Raw genomic sequence first — 15,933 nt, forward strand, 5'->3', positions numbered from 1 at the left:
TGCTTCAAATACACTTTGTGTCAAATCCTTCTTTTATTTACAAAAGTAAATAAAAATGTAGGCTGATATCTAACAATTCATATTTCAATAATCAAATTGTATAAATATCTGTTATAAGAAATATAGTCTTTAGAAAATTAAATATTTTATGAAAATGTTAAAAAAAACCAAAAAGCACAGAGGTACAATATAAATATAAGGACATGAAATTCATTGGTCCAATCTTTTTATAAAGAGACAGGTCATTAATATTTGAACCTTTGTTGACTGGTTCATATCGAACTAAACAAATAAACAGCAGTCCTAACAGGACAGAATCTGCCTGGTTGGTATTGTTTACCATAGTTCTTTACCACAACGCCTGTTGATGGGAACAATTTTATATCACAGTCCCACAGAACACAGAGAAAGTTGAGTTCCACATGGAGAGAGCACCTAACCATGTTTACCACAGCTCTGACTATCAAATTAGATTTGTAATTCTGTTTAATACTGGCTTTCTCTAGCTCAAATCCCCTTAATTCTGAAGTAAACAATTAAACATTAAAAGTGTAAAACTACCTATGGGACGGCTTGTATAACAGTTTATTATATAGCTATCCCAACTGTTTTACCATCTGTGCCCTGCTAGCAGAGGGTTAAGGTATTAACAGTCGCCAGGAAAACCTTGTCTGTCCTTAAACACTTGAGCTTTAAGTAATGTATCACTGTCCTCAGGAAACTCGGTCTCTCTCCTTACTCTCCATCATTGTCCTCAGAAATAGGGTTTCTCTTTCTCCCACAGGCCCTGTACAATGTTATCAATGTCTGTGGATGGGAAACGCTCAGTGAAGGACTGGATGAGACCAGCAGCATTGGATTGATAGTGCTTCAGATCAACAGTAGAACCTGTGTCAGTGGTAAAAGGAGAAACTCTATTAACTGTGTCAGTGGTAAAAGGAGAAACTCTATTAACTGTGTCAGTGGTAAAAGGAGAAACTCTATTAACTGTGTCAGTGGTAAAACGACAAACTCTATTAACTGTGTCAGTGGTAAAACGACAAACTTTATCAACTGTGTCAGTGGTAAAAGGAGAAACTCTATTAACTGTGTCAGTGGTAAAAGGAGAAACTCTATTAACTGTGTCAGTGGTAAAAGGAGAAACTCTATTAACTGTGTCAGTGGTAAAACGACAAACTCTATTAACTGTGTCAGTGGTAAAACGACAAACTTTATCAACTGTGTCAGTGGTAAAAGGAGAAACTCTATTAACTGTGTCAGTGGTAAAAGGAGAAACTCTATTAACTGTGTCAGTGGTAAAACGACAAACTTTGTCAACTGTGTCAGTGGTAAAAGGAGAAACTTTATTAACTGTGTCAGTGGTAAAATGTCTAACTTTATCAACTGTGTCAGTGGTAAAAAAACAAAGTTTATCAACTGTGTCAGTGGTAAAATGTCTAACTTTATCAACTGTGTAAGTGGTAAAACGACAAACTTTATCAACTGTGTCAGTGGTAAAACGACACACTTTATCAACTGTGTCAGTGGTAAAACGACAAACTTTATCAACTGTGTCAGTGGTAAAATGTCTTACTTTATCAACTCTGTCAGTGGTAAAAACGACTAACTTTATCAACTGTGTCAGTGGTAAAACGACAAACTTTATCAACTGTGTGAGTGGTAAAATGTCAAACTTTATCAATTGTGCTAGTGGTAAAATGTATATCTTTATCAACTGTGTGAGTGGTAAAACAAAAACTTTATCAACTGTGTCAGTGGTAATATGTCTAACTTTATCAACTGTGTCAGTGGTAATATGTCTAAATTTATCAACTGTGTGAGTGGTAAAACACAAACTTTATCAACTGTGTCAGTGGTTAAATGTCAAACTTTATAAAACTGTGTGAGTGGTAAATGTCAAACTGTATCAACTGTGCCAGTGGTAAAATGTCTTACTTTATCAACTCTGTCAGTGGTACAAACGACTAACTTTATCAACTGTGTCAGTGGTAAAATGTCTTACTTTATCAACTGTGTGAGTGGTAAAATGTCAAACTTTATCAATTGTGCCAGTGGTAAAATGTATATCTTTATCAACTGTGTGAGTGGTAAAACAAAAACTTTATCAACTGTGTCAGTGGTAATATGTCTAACTTTATCAACTGTGTCAGTGGTAATATGTCTAAATTTATCAACTGTGTGAGTGGTAAAACACAAACTTTATCAACTGTGTCAGTGGTTAAATGTCAAACTTTATAAAACTGTGTGAGTGGTAAATGTCAAACTGTATCAACTGTGCCAGTGGTAATATGTCAAACTTTATCAACTGTGTGAGTGGTAATATGTCAAACTTTATCAACTGTGCCAGTGGTAATATGTCAAACTTTATCAACTGTGTGAGTGGTTATATGTCAAACTTTATCAACTGTGTGAGTGGTAAAACACTAACTTTATCAACTGTGTGAGTGGTAAAATGTCAAACTTTATCAACTGTGTAAGTGGTAAAATGTCAAACTTTATCAATTGAGTGGTAAATGTCGAACTTTATATAACTGTCTGCAACAGTTTATACAAGCAAATACTTTTTGGATGATCAACAAAAGTTTCCTCAACAAAGAACATTGTAATCAAAATGATATTAACGACTAAAGTGATCCTTACCATTCACAACAGTATTATGCTGAACAAACATTTTCCTGGGTTGTTTTCTGGCGAGAACTGTAGCTCGTCTAGTCAAGAAGTGTGGTTCCTCGTTATCATGTACATCAGAGTAGTGATCGTATAGGGCCTTTCCTTCCTCAACATTACCTGTGGACTTGTACACCTGGTAAATACAAAGTCATACACACTTGGTAAATACAAAGTCATACACACTTGGTAAATACAGTCATATACACTTGGTAAATACAGTCATATACACCTGGTAAATACAGTCATATACACTTGGTAAATACCGTCATACATACTTGGTAAATACAGTCATACACACCTGGTAAATACAGTCATACACACCTGGTAAATACAGTCATATACACCTGGTAAATACAGTCATACACACTTGGTAAATACAGTCATATACACCTGGTAAATACAGTCATATACACCTGGTAAATACAGTCATACACACCTGGTAAATACAGTCATACACACCTGGTAAATACAGTAATACACACCTGGTAAATACAGTCATAAACACCTGGTAAATACAAAGTCATACACACTTGGTAAATACAAAGTCATACACACTTGGTAAATACAGTCATATACACCTGGTAAATACAGTCATATACACCTGGTAAATACAAAGTCATATACACCTGGTAAATACAGTCATATACACTTGGTAAATACAGTTATATACACCTGGTAAATACAGTCATATACACCTGGTAAATACAGTCATATATACCTGGTAAATACAGTCATACACACTTGGTAAATACAGTCATATACACTTGGTAAATACAGTCATACACACTTGGTAAATACAGTCATACACACTTGGTAAATACAGTCATACACACCTGGTAAATACAGTCATACACACTTGGTAAATACAGTTATACACACCTAGCTGGTAAATACCGTCTTACACACCTGGTATATACAGTCATATACACCTGGTAAATACAGTCATATACACCTGGTTAATACAGTCATATACACCTGGTAAATACAGTTATATACACCTGGTAAATACAGTCATATACAATTGGTAAATACAGTCATATACACCTGGTAAATACAGTCATACACACTTGGTAAATACAGTCATATACACTTGGTATATACAGTCATACACACCTGGTAAATACAGTCATACACACTTGGTAAATACAGTCATACACACCTGGTAAATACAGTCATATACACCTGGTATATACAGTCATACACACTTGGTAAATACAGTCATACACACCTGGTAAATACAGTCATATACACCTGGTATATACAGTCATATACACTTGGTAAATACAGTCATATACACCTGGTAAATACAGTCATATACACCTGGTAAATACAGTCATATACACCTGGTAAATACAGTCATACACACCTGGTAAATACAGTCATATACACCTGGTAAATACAGTCATATACACCTGGTAAATACAGTCATATACACTTGGTAAATACAGTCATATACACCTGGTAAATACAGTCATACACACTTGGTAAATACAGTCATACACACCTGGTAAATACAGTCATACACACCTGGTAAATACAGTCATATACACCTGGTAAATACAGTATTACATACTTGGTAAATACAGTCATATACACCTGGTAAATACAGTCATACATACTTGGTAAATACAGTCATACACACCTGGTAAATACAGTCATATACACCTGGTAAATACAGTCATATACACCTGGTAAATACAGTCATACACACCTGGTAAATACAGTCATATACACCTGGTAAATACAGTCATACACACCTGGTAAATACAGTCATATACACCTGGTAAATACAGTCATATACACCTGGTAAATACAGTCATACACATTTTTTTTCTAACTTACTGTTGTTTTCTCAATATATCTCTTCATTCTAACACAAAACATACTTAAAAAAAAAACAAAAAAAACCACACAACCAAATACATACACTCATATACATACACCCTTACATAGATACATACATACAAACAAAACATGCGCACCCTCATACACACACACACACACACACACAATCCACACACACACATACATACACCCTTACATACATACATACACACATACATACATACAAACAAACATACGCACCCCACACACACACACACACACACACACACACACACACACACACACACACACACACACACACACACACACACACACACACACATACATACATACATACATACATACATACATACATACATACATACATATGTACATACATACATACATACATTGTACATACATACACACACACATACATACTAACATATATATCTACGTACAAAACACGCGCCACGCAAGCGGACACAGATCCATACATCATCCAACAATTCATTCAATCATATCAAGTAGTACCGTTATCTTCTTTTTTTTTTTTTTTTTTTTTTTTTTTTAACATCTTGTATACTTACCATCTGATGATTTTGCATTTGCTCATTGTTTTATATTCTCATTTCATCATAGTGGTTTTATATTTATTTTTTTTTTTTTTACATTTCATTACATTTAAATATCTTTTTTTTTTGCGTTCTCATACAGTATTCAGTATATTGCAAAAATATCTTTCATTTTTTCATCCATTTTTATACATATTGTGTATAGTACAAATTATTTCACTAATTTAAAAAATAGTTTCCTTATAAGTATTTTATACGTTACAAACAATAATTTCACTAACAGTCTGATCAATCCTACCGATAGTCAAATTTCAGTGTTGGTCGTATCAACTCTTGCCACATCGATTTGACAATCGGTACAATTGATCAGGCTTTTCTATATTCAATTCAATAGATATCAGCAGATATCTTATTTGCTAAATATTGCATATCTTACAGAAAGTTATGTAATAGTGACATATCTTGGTAAAATTTAAAGTTAAATTTCCTTTTCAATTCATACCTAAATAATTGAAGTATATCTACGTGTTTCGTTCTTGATTCACTGAGATGATACCATTTGTATATTACGAAGCCAATCAATGATAAAAGAATGTTAATACATAATAAGCATCATAAGCCATTTTATAACCCAAAACTAAATATTTCAATTTTTTTTAAGTCAATGGTGTATCCAAGTTTATTCATCGATTGTTTTATATGGTGCCAAAGTGGATCTACACAACAACACTCGATAAAATAATGATTGTAGTCATCCCTTATATTGCAAATATGACAGTTTTCGCACTCTTTAATGCGCCATCTTTTTTAATAAGACACCATTAGGAACAATGTTATGAAATAATTTCCAACGAAAATATTTTTTCATCATTTTCAAGTATTACTTTAAAAACAAAACGAAATAGGTTAGGTAAATAGTAAGTCTCTTCTACAATATTTAACATATCTTTCCATATAGTAAGATTACGACTAAAAACACCTTTTTTTCGTCTTAATATATCATAAATGTGACGGTTATTTATTTTTGTTAAAGATATTACACAGTGTTTAATAGAATTATATAGGCAAACGTCTTTCCATAAGATTTGAACTACTGACTTAGATTTTTCTGTATTTAGCTCCTGCAACCAAATTCTAGGTATGGCACGCTTAATAATTGATAGTTCCGGGATCCAGTTTCTTTTTCTTTTTAATTTCTGTTATATAAGATTTTCATCGATACTTCCGTTCTTTCCAATTATATCATTTATATAAATTAAACCGGAATCACACCAATTTTTAAAATATAAAGCTTTGCCATTTAAGGTTATATACTTATTACCCCATATTACTTGCTGTTTGATTTCTCTGAAGTTTTTTTTAACTTTTGTATCGGATTGTGTTTTATACCAAGCAATAAGCAGATCCAAATAAAAATCAGTAATGCAATGTTGTTTTGGCAAAAGCTTAATGGATCCAGTGTTCATTTTGAAAAGTAAATCATTCTCCCCAACTCTATCAAAATACAAACGAGGAATAAGTTTCCAATTAGCATCATCTTTACCTAAAAAACGTTTTATCCATGATATACGTAAAACATTAACGTGGCATTCAATATCTCTTACATTAAGCCCACCCTTTTCAAAATCGCCAATCATTATATTTCGCTTAACCTTATCGGGTTTTCCCTCCCATATGAATTGATATATCATTTTTTCTAGAGATGTTATTGTATTACTATCAATCCCAATCGTATTTACAAGGAAAGTTATCTTAGGTATCATCAAACTTTGTATGATAATAGATTTGCCAAGTAAAGTGAGTTTTCTTTTTTTCCAATTCTTTAGTAGAAGGTCTATACTCATTATTTTTTCTTTCCAACACAAATTTGAACACGCCTTGTTATTTCTGCCAAAATAAACCCCAAGAGATTTAACCATTGTGACCCATTTAATACCCGCATGACCTTCATCTTTATTCTTGTTTCTCCCAACAAATATCCCTTCTGTTTTGTCCTTGTTTAATTTCAAACCTGACACATCGCCGAACTCCTCCACCAACTTCAACGCCTTTTCAATGTCATTATATTTCATAAACAATGTTGTGTCATCTGCTAATTGAGATACCTTTATCATCTTTTTATTTATTTTGATGCCGTGCAAATCTTTTTCATTTCGTATTTTACAGGCTAGAAGCTCTGCAGATATCACAAATAATAGACAAGACAAAGGACAACCTTGCCTTATACCACGAGATATCTTGTAACTTCCGGTTAACCAATTATTGTTTTTCACACTTCCCCTAATATAGTTATATAATGTTTTCACCCAATTAATAAAAGATACTCCGAAACCAAATTTTTTTAAACTTTTGAACATGAATTCCCACTCAATCGTATCAAAGGCCTTAGAAAAATCTAAGAATAAAATACAAGCATCATAGTTATTTTTTTCCGAAAAGTCAATTACATCTTGAATTAATCTGATATTATACCCAATGAACCTGTTCTTTATGTACCCATTTTGGTCAGTACTGATAATTTTTGACATAAGAGGTTTAATTCGAGATGCCAAAACATAGGCAGCTATCTTATAATCTGTATTCAAAAGAGAAATCGGTCTCCAGTTACGTAAATTTAAGGGGTCATTTTTCTTATATATAAGTGAGACAATTCCTCTTTTTTGTGAGCTACTTAGCTCACCTCTTCTATAACAATTATTCAAGGATCCTATTACAATTTCACCAATTTTTTTCCAAAACTTTTTGTAGAATTCGGCTGTTAATCCATCACTGCCTGGACTTTTATTTGATTTCATATTGATTACGGCATTTTCACATTCCTTCATTGTTAATTTTCCCTCACAACACATTTTCTCTTCTTCATTAAGTATGTAATTCACTTTACAATTTTTAATATAAGCATTTACTTTGTCTTTATCAGGATTATTCGATTTGTATAAGTTTGAGTAAAAATCTTCAATTCCAGTAAGGATTTTTTCCGGATCTTTTTCAATTTCCCCCCATCATCAGTTCTTAATTGTGTAATCGTATTTTTCACTTGTCTATTTTTTTCCATACCCAAAAAATACTTAGTATTTTTCTCTCCATTTTCTACCCAATCTACTCGTGCTCTTATTTGGGCCCCTTTAGCTCGTTCTTGGTAGAGAACGTTTAACTGATTTTGAAGCTCATTTATATTATCTTGTGTTTCGTTACAGGGATTCTCATCGAAATTAATATTTTCCACAACCAATGCGTTTTCCAAGCAAGTTATATCGTCTTTCTTTTTCTTGCTTTTTTCTTTACAAAATTCAACAGTTTTATATTTAATCATAACTTTACAGTAATCCCATAAATCAGAAGGATTCAAATTTTCATTGCCTTTTACAACATCATCGATAACTTTGTTGATAAGATCTATATATTCATCATTTTCTAGATAACTGTTATTAAGTTTCCAAATTCCACGTCCCTTACCCTTTGAACTATTGTATTGAATTTTTAAGGACACTGCCATATGATCTGTATGTTGTATTTGTGCCGGTCTGATATCACAACTTTTAATATCATTTATACAATTTTCGATCAGAAAGAAATCGAGCCTACTAGCTTCTCCAACATATTTTCTTCTCCATGTAAATTGTTTTTTATGAGTGTTACGTATCCTCCATATGTCAATTAAGCTGTTATGTTTAGCTAAGAGCTTAAATCCGTACGTGTTTCTAAACACCCTGTTCTGATTTTTTGATATTCTATCAGTTTTATCATTTGTTTCATTAAAGTCTCCACCTGCAATTATCATACCTTGTTTAAAAGCATTAAGTTCGTTGTTAAGTTTTTTAAAAAATACATTTCTATTCTTTTCATCATTTGGAGCGTACAGATTTAATAAAGTATAGAAATTGTCTTCTAGTTCTAAATTGAGCATGACATATCTACCTTCATTATCTGACTTACTGTCTATTATAGATATTGGTGATTTTTTACTAATCATAATACATACTCCTCTACTATTTGTTTTCCCAAGACTATGAAAAATCTTTGCGAAATCTTGTATTTCACTGTTGATTTGTTTAAACAAATCGTCAGAGAAATGTGTCTCTTGTAAAAAAGCTACTCCAAAATTTTGATGTTTTAACCATTCGTATAGTCTAAATCGTTTTTCTTTGTTACGTAGTCCCTGTACATTTAATGTCAGTACATGTAGTACATTCATAGCAAAAGTTTCATTTTATATCATTATTTTTTCGTTTTCTTGTTGTCTTTCCCTTCAGTAGGTGTAGGTGGGGATCGATGTTTAGATTTACTTCTATCCCTTGCCCTATTTGGCGTCTGGTCCTTTTGCTGTACCGCTGACTTAAGGAAACGTTCCATGGGTCCAACGGTACCTTTTCCGTCTTTCCTATCTGTTGTATTTGTCTCCTTACATGGTGTTGGTGTGGTGTCCTTTTTCTGCTTTTCTTTGCGCTTTGTTTTCTTCTTTTCCACAACGTCACTGTCAATGTATGCGTCTTCCTCATCCTGGCTGTCAGATGATGTAGCAAGACCATCATTTACACATTCGTTCTGTCGGTGTCCGACTTCATGACAGAAGTTGCAGACCCATCCCTTTTTACACTCAAAAGAGGAATGACCCTCTTCTTTACATTTTACACAAATTGTTTTTTTAGTTTCAGAGGTTGTGTTGTACATATCTTTGGGTTGGCCATAGTACCAGAGTCCGGCATTGTACTTACCAACTTTGATAAATTTAGGTAGATGAGTGGTCAACTTTTCGACAATCACTATTCTGTCACCAGTGTCACAGTTTGTCAGTTTATTATTCACCCTTAGCTTTTCGCGGTACAAGTCGAGGATTTTACAGTTTTTGAGCGTTAGAGCACGGCGTATTTGACCGTCGTCAGCGGACAACGGGACGCTTGAAACGCGTAATTTTGTGGTCGTTTCAATATCATATTTGGGACTGTTAGGATTCTCTGGTAATAACATAATCTCTTTCCCTCGAACTACAACCCCATCAGTTAAAAGTTTTGTTCTGTCAGACATATTATCGACATATAACCTCCAAAATCTCCCCGTTCGCTGTATTCCACTGATATGATCAGGAGATACGACGTTTCCAAGAGAGATATAAAGTTCTTCATGTTTCAACCACATATTTTTTTCAACATGTCGTAACCCAAAGACCTCCTGCTCACTAAGGAACACGGGTTTAGCTTTCCCGTATCCAACAGGGTACACAGTATTTGTGATATCATTTTGTTTAGAAACAGATTCAGACAAAGTATGTTCATTGTTTTTGTTACTCACCATCTCATTTATGTTCGATCTTTGTTTTGGCGTAAGCTCCCACTCACCTGTCTCGAGGAACTCACGCACGGACTCAGGTAAATCTGACACACCACTGTCCATAGTGTAACCTACCCGTTCCGCTTGATTAGCTCTTACCTGTTCACTGTTCATTTTCAATCAAATATCTCAAATATTCAACGCTGTTGATTTCTATCAAACCTCTCGGCCTTTTGTAGATATGCTTCCTAAACAGCACTTCAAATCTTGCATCAAAATATGCGGTAATTCTATCACAATCCAGAATATTCTTCGGAGCTCAAATAATCGTTCCATACCGTAGTCAGGTTCGATAACTCTCCTATACACACTTGGTAAATACAGTTATACACACCTAGCTGGTAAATACAGTCATATACACTTGGTAAATACAGTCATACACACTTGGTAAATACCGTCATACATACTTGGTAAATACAGTCATATACACCTGGTAAATACAGTCATATACACCTGGTAAATACAGTCATATACACTTGGTAAATACAGTCATACACACCTGGTATATACAGTCATACACACCTGGTAAATACAGTCATATACACTAGGTAAATACAGTCATATACACTTGGTAAATACAGTCATACACACTTGGTAAATACAGTCATATACACCTGGTAAATACGTTAAAATACACCTGGTAAATACAGTCATACACACCTGGTAAATACAGTCATATACACCTGGTAAATACAGTCATACACACCTGGTAAATACAGTCATACATACTTGGTAAATACAGTCATACACACCTGGTAAATACAGTCATATACACCTGGTAAATACAGTCATATACACTTGGTAAATACAGTCATATACACTTGGTAAATACCGTCATACATACTTGGTAAATACAGTCATACACACCTGGTAAATACAGTCATATACACCTGGTAAATACAGTCATACACACCTGGTAAATACAGTCATATACACCTGGTATATACAGTCATACACACTTGGTAAATACAGTCATACACACCTGGTAAATACAGTCATATACACCTGGTAAATACAGTCATATACACCTGGTATATACAGTCATACACACCTGGTAAATACAGTCATATACACCTGGTAAATACAGTCATACACACTTGGTAAATACAGTCATATACACCTGGTAAATACAGTCATATACACCTGGTAAATACAGTCATATACACCTGGTAAATACAGTAATATACACCTCGTAAATACAGTCATATACACCTGGTATATACAGTCATATACACCTGGTAAATACAGTCATATACACCTGGTAAATACAGTCATACACACTTGGTAAATACAGTCATACACACTTGGTAAATACAGTCATATACACCTGGTAAATACAGTCATATACACCTGGTAAATACAGTCATATACACTTGGTAAATACAGTCATACACACTTGGTAAATACAGTCATATACACCTGGTAAATACAGTCATATACACCTGGTAAATACAGTCATATACACCTGGTAAATACAGTAATATACACCACGTAAATACAGTCATATACACCTGGTATATACAGTTATACACCTGGTAAATACAGTCATATACACTAGGTAAATACAGTCATATACACTTGGTAAATACAGTCATACACACTTGGTAAATACAGTCATATACACATGGTAAATACAGTCATATACACCTGGTAAATACAGTCATACACACTTGGTAAATACAGTCATATACACCTGGTAAATACAGTCATATACACCTGGTAAATACAGTCATATACACCTGGTAAATATAGTCATACACATTTGGTAAATACAGTCATATACACTTGGTAAATACAGTCATATACACCTGGTAAATACAGTCATACACACTTGGTAAATACAGTCATACACACCTGGTAAATACAGTCATGTACACCTGGTAAATACAGTCATACACACTTGGTAAATACAGTCATATACACCTGGTAAATACAGTCATATACACCTGGTAAATACAGTCATATACACCTGGTAAATACAGTAATATACACCTCGTAAATACAGTCATATACACCTGGTATATACAGTTATACATCTGGTAAATACAGTCATATACACTAGGTAAATACAGTCATATACACTTGGTAAATACAGTCATACACACTTGGTAAATACAGTCATATACACATGGTAAATACAGTCATATACACCTGGTAAATACAGTCATACACACTTGGTAAATACAGTCATATACACCTGGTAAATACAGTCTTATACACCTGGTAAATACAGTCATATACACCTGGTAAATATAGTCATACACATTTGGTAAATACAGTCATATACACTTGGTAAATACAGTCATATACACCTGGTAAATACAGTCATACACACCTGGTAAATACAGTCATACACACTTGGTAAATACAGTCATATACACCTGGTAAATACAGTCATATACACCTGGTAAATACAGTCATACACACTTGGTAAATACAGTCATATACACTTGGTAAATACAGTCATATACACCTGGTAAATACAGTCATACACACTTGGTAAATACAGTTATACACACCTAGCTGGTAAATACCGTCTTACACACCTGGTATATACAGTCATATACACTTGGTAAATACAGTCATATACACCTGGTAAATACAGTCATATACACCTGGTAAATACAGTCATACACACCTGGTAAATACAGTAATATACACCTGGTATATACAGTCATACACACCTGGTAAATACAGCCATATACACCTGGTAAATACAGTCATACACACCTGGTAAATACAGTCATATACACTTGGTAAATACAGTCATATACACCTGGTAAATACAGTCATATACACCTGGTAAATACAGTCATATACACCTGGTAAATACAGTCATATACACCTGGTAAATACAGTCATATACACCTGGTAAATACATTCATACACATCTGGTAAATACAGTCATACACACTTGGTAAATACAGTCATATACACCTGGTAAATACAGTCATACACACCTGGTAAATACAGTTATATACACTTGGTAAATACAGTCATATACACCTGGTAAATACAGTCATACACACTTGGTATATACAGTCATATACACCTGGTAAATACAGTCATACACATCTGGTAAATACAGTCATATACACCTGGTAAATACAGTCATATACACTTGGTAAATACAGTCATATACACCTGGTAAATACAGTCATACACACTTGGTAAATACAGTCATACACACCTGGTAAATACAGTCATACACACCTGGTAAATACAGTCATATACACCTGGTAAATACAGTCATACACACCTGGTAAATACAGTCATATACACTTGGTAAATACAATCATATACACCTGGTAAATACAGTCATACACACCTGGTAAATACAGTCATATACACCTGGTAAATACAGTCATATACACCTGGTAAATACAGTCATACACACCTGGTAAATACAGTCATATACACCTGGTAAATACAGTCATATACACCTGGTAAATACAGTCATACACACTTGGTAAATACAGTCATATACACCTGGTAAATACAGTCATACACACTTGGTAAATACAGTCATACACACTTGGTAAATACAGTCATACACACCTGGTAAATACCGTCATACACACCTGGTAAATACAGTCATATACACCTGGTAAATACAGTCATATACACCTGGTAAATACAGTCATACACACTTGGTAAATACAGTCATTCACACCTGGTAAATACAGTCATTCACACCTGGTAAATACAGTAATATACACCTGGTAAATACAGTCATACACACTTGGCAAATACAGTCATATACACCTGGTAAATACAGTCATACACACCTGGTAAATACAGTAATATACACCTGGTAAATACAGTAATATACACCTGGTAAATATAGTCATATACACCTGGTAAATACAGTCATACACACCTGGTAAATACAGTAATATACACCTGGTAAATACAGTCATACACACTTGGTAAATACAGTAAAATACACCTGGTAAATACAGTCATACACACCTGGTAAATACAGTAATATACACCTGGTAAATACAGTAATATACACCTGGTAAATACAGTAATATACACCTGGTAAATACAGTCATACACACCTGGTAAATACAGTAATATACACCTGGTAAATACAGTCATACATACTTGGTAAATACAGTAATATACACCTGGTAAATACAGTCATATACACTTGGTAAATACAGTCATACACACTTGGTAAATACAGTCATACACACCTGGTAAATACCGTCATACACACCTGGTATATACAGTCATACACACATGGTATATACAGTCATACACACTTGGTAAATACAAAGTAATATACTTGGGTGTATGTACCTGACTATCACACTATCTCTACAAACTCTACATCTTAAATGTCTGTACAAACTGGTGGTAGATTGCATACCTGTAGCTTTCTGAGGAAGTTTCCAATAGCTGGCTTGCCGACAGAGATAATCTTGCTACGATCCAGTCTGAGCACCATATCCTCGCTGCCATCATCAGCTGTGAAATACTCAATTGTCACCAAACCATTTCCCGCCTCCAACAATACCCTCAGGATCACAAACCGGGCCTGCATGTGGGCCTACAATATAAAGAGTTACCCAAGGTCACTAACTGGGCCTCCATGTGGGCCTACAATATAAATAGTAACCCAAGGTCCTTAAAACGGGCCTGCATGTGGATCTATATACCAGTGCTCCATTTAAGATGTGTACAGGAGTAAAACACCCATTGAAAATCTGTCAATTACCCCTAAAAATTGTATGAACATGTACAAATTACCCATACAATATTTGTTTTTATGCAAACCAATTATTATGAGCCCTTACATCCAGAAACCAGAGGGATCTTGGCGCTCACCAAAGAATGATTTATGTCTGACATTGGAAAGAGGGATCTTTTCAAACTTTTCAAACATACTACGTATAAAATTTGAGACAGATCGCGTCAGTACTTTGAGTTTTGCGTCAAAACAAAAGTCCATGGTTGTATAATTTATTCTCAAAAGTGTGAGTACAATTACCCACTCCTCCAAAAATTATTTGGAGTGCTGGACTCTACACTACAGTGAACCCTGAGGTCACAAACCTGACCTGTATATGAACCAGGAGTTTGTAGGTCACAAACCTGACCTGTATATGAACAAGAAGTTTGTAGGTCACAATCTAACCTGTATATGAACCAAAAGTTTGTAGGTCACAAACCTGACCTGTATATGAACCAGGAGTTTGTAGGTCACAAACCTGACCTGTATATGAACCAGAAGTTTGTAGGTCACAAACCTGACCTGTATATGAACCAGAAGTTTGTAGGTCACAAACCTGACCTGTATATGAACCAGAAGTTTGTAGGTCACAATCTAACCTATATATGCACCAGGAGTTTGTAGGTCACAATCTAACCTATATATGAACCAGGAGTTTGTAGGTCACAAACCTGACCTGTATATGAACCAGGAGTTTGTAGGTCACAAATCTGACCTGTATATGAACCAGAAGTTTGTAGGTCACAATCTAACCTGCATATGAACCAGGAGTTTGTAGGTCACAATCTAACCTAT

At 34.3% G+C, this 15,933-nt stretch overlaps 1 protein-coding gene across 1 annotated transcript in view; it reads right to left on the bottom strand.

The window, feature by feature from the left end:
• Nucleotides 1-468: 468 nt before the first annotated feature.
• Nucleotides 469-15,933, bottom strand: part of LOC138319431 (dipeptidyl peptidase 3-like) — a 71,466-nt gene continuing 56,001 nt past the window's right edge. Inside the window, exons 17-19 of the mRNA XM_069262590.1 lie at nt 14,776-14,955; nt 2,641-2,803; nt 469-888 (exon numbers count right to left, since the gene is read on the bottom strand). Coding sequence (XP_069118691.1) covers nt 755-888; nt 2,641-2,803; nt 14,776-14,955 — 477 coding nt within the window. The 3' untranslated portion in view covers nt 469-754. The remainder of the gene's footprint in view (nt 889-2,640; nt 2,804-14,775; nt 14,956-15,933) is intronic.

Source organism: Argopecten irradians, chromosome 3 (genome assembly GCF_041381155.1).
Source record: "Argopecten irradians isolate NY chromosome 3, Ai_NY, whole genome shotgun sequence".
Taxonomy (NCBI): Eukaryota; Metazoa; Mollusca; class Bivalvia; order Pectinida; family Pectinidae; genus Argopecten; species Argopecten irradians.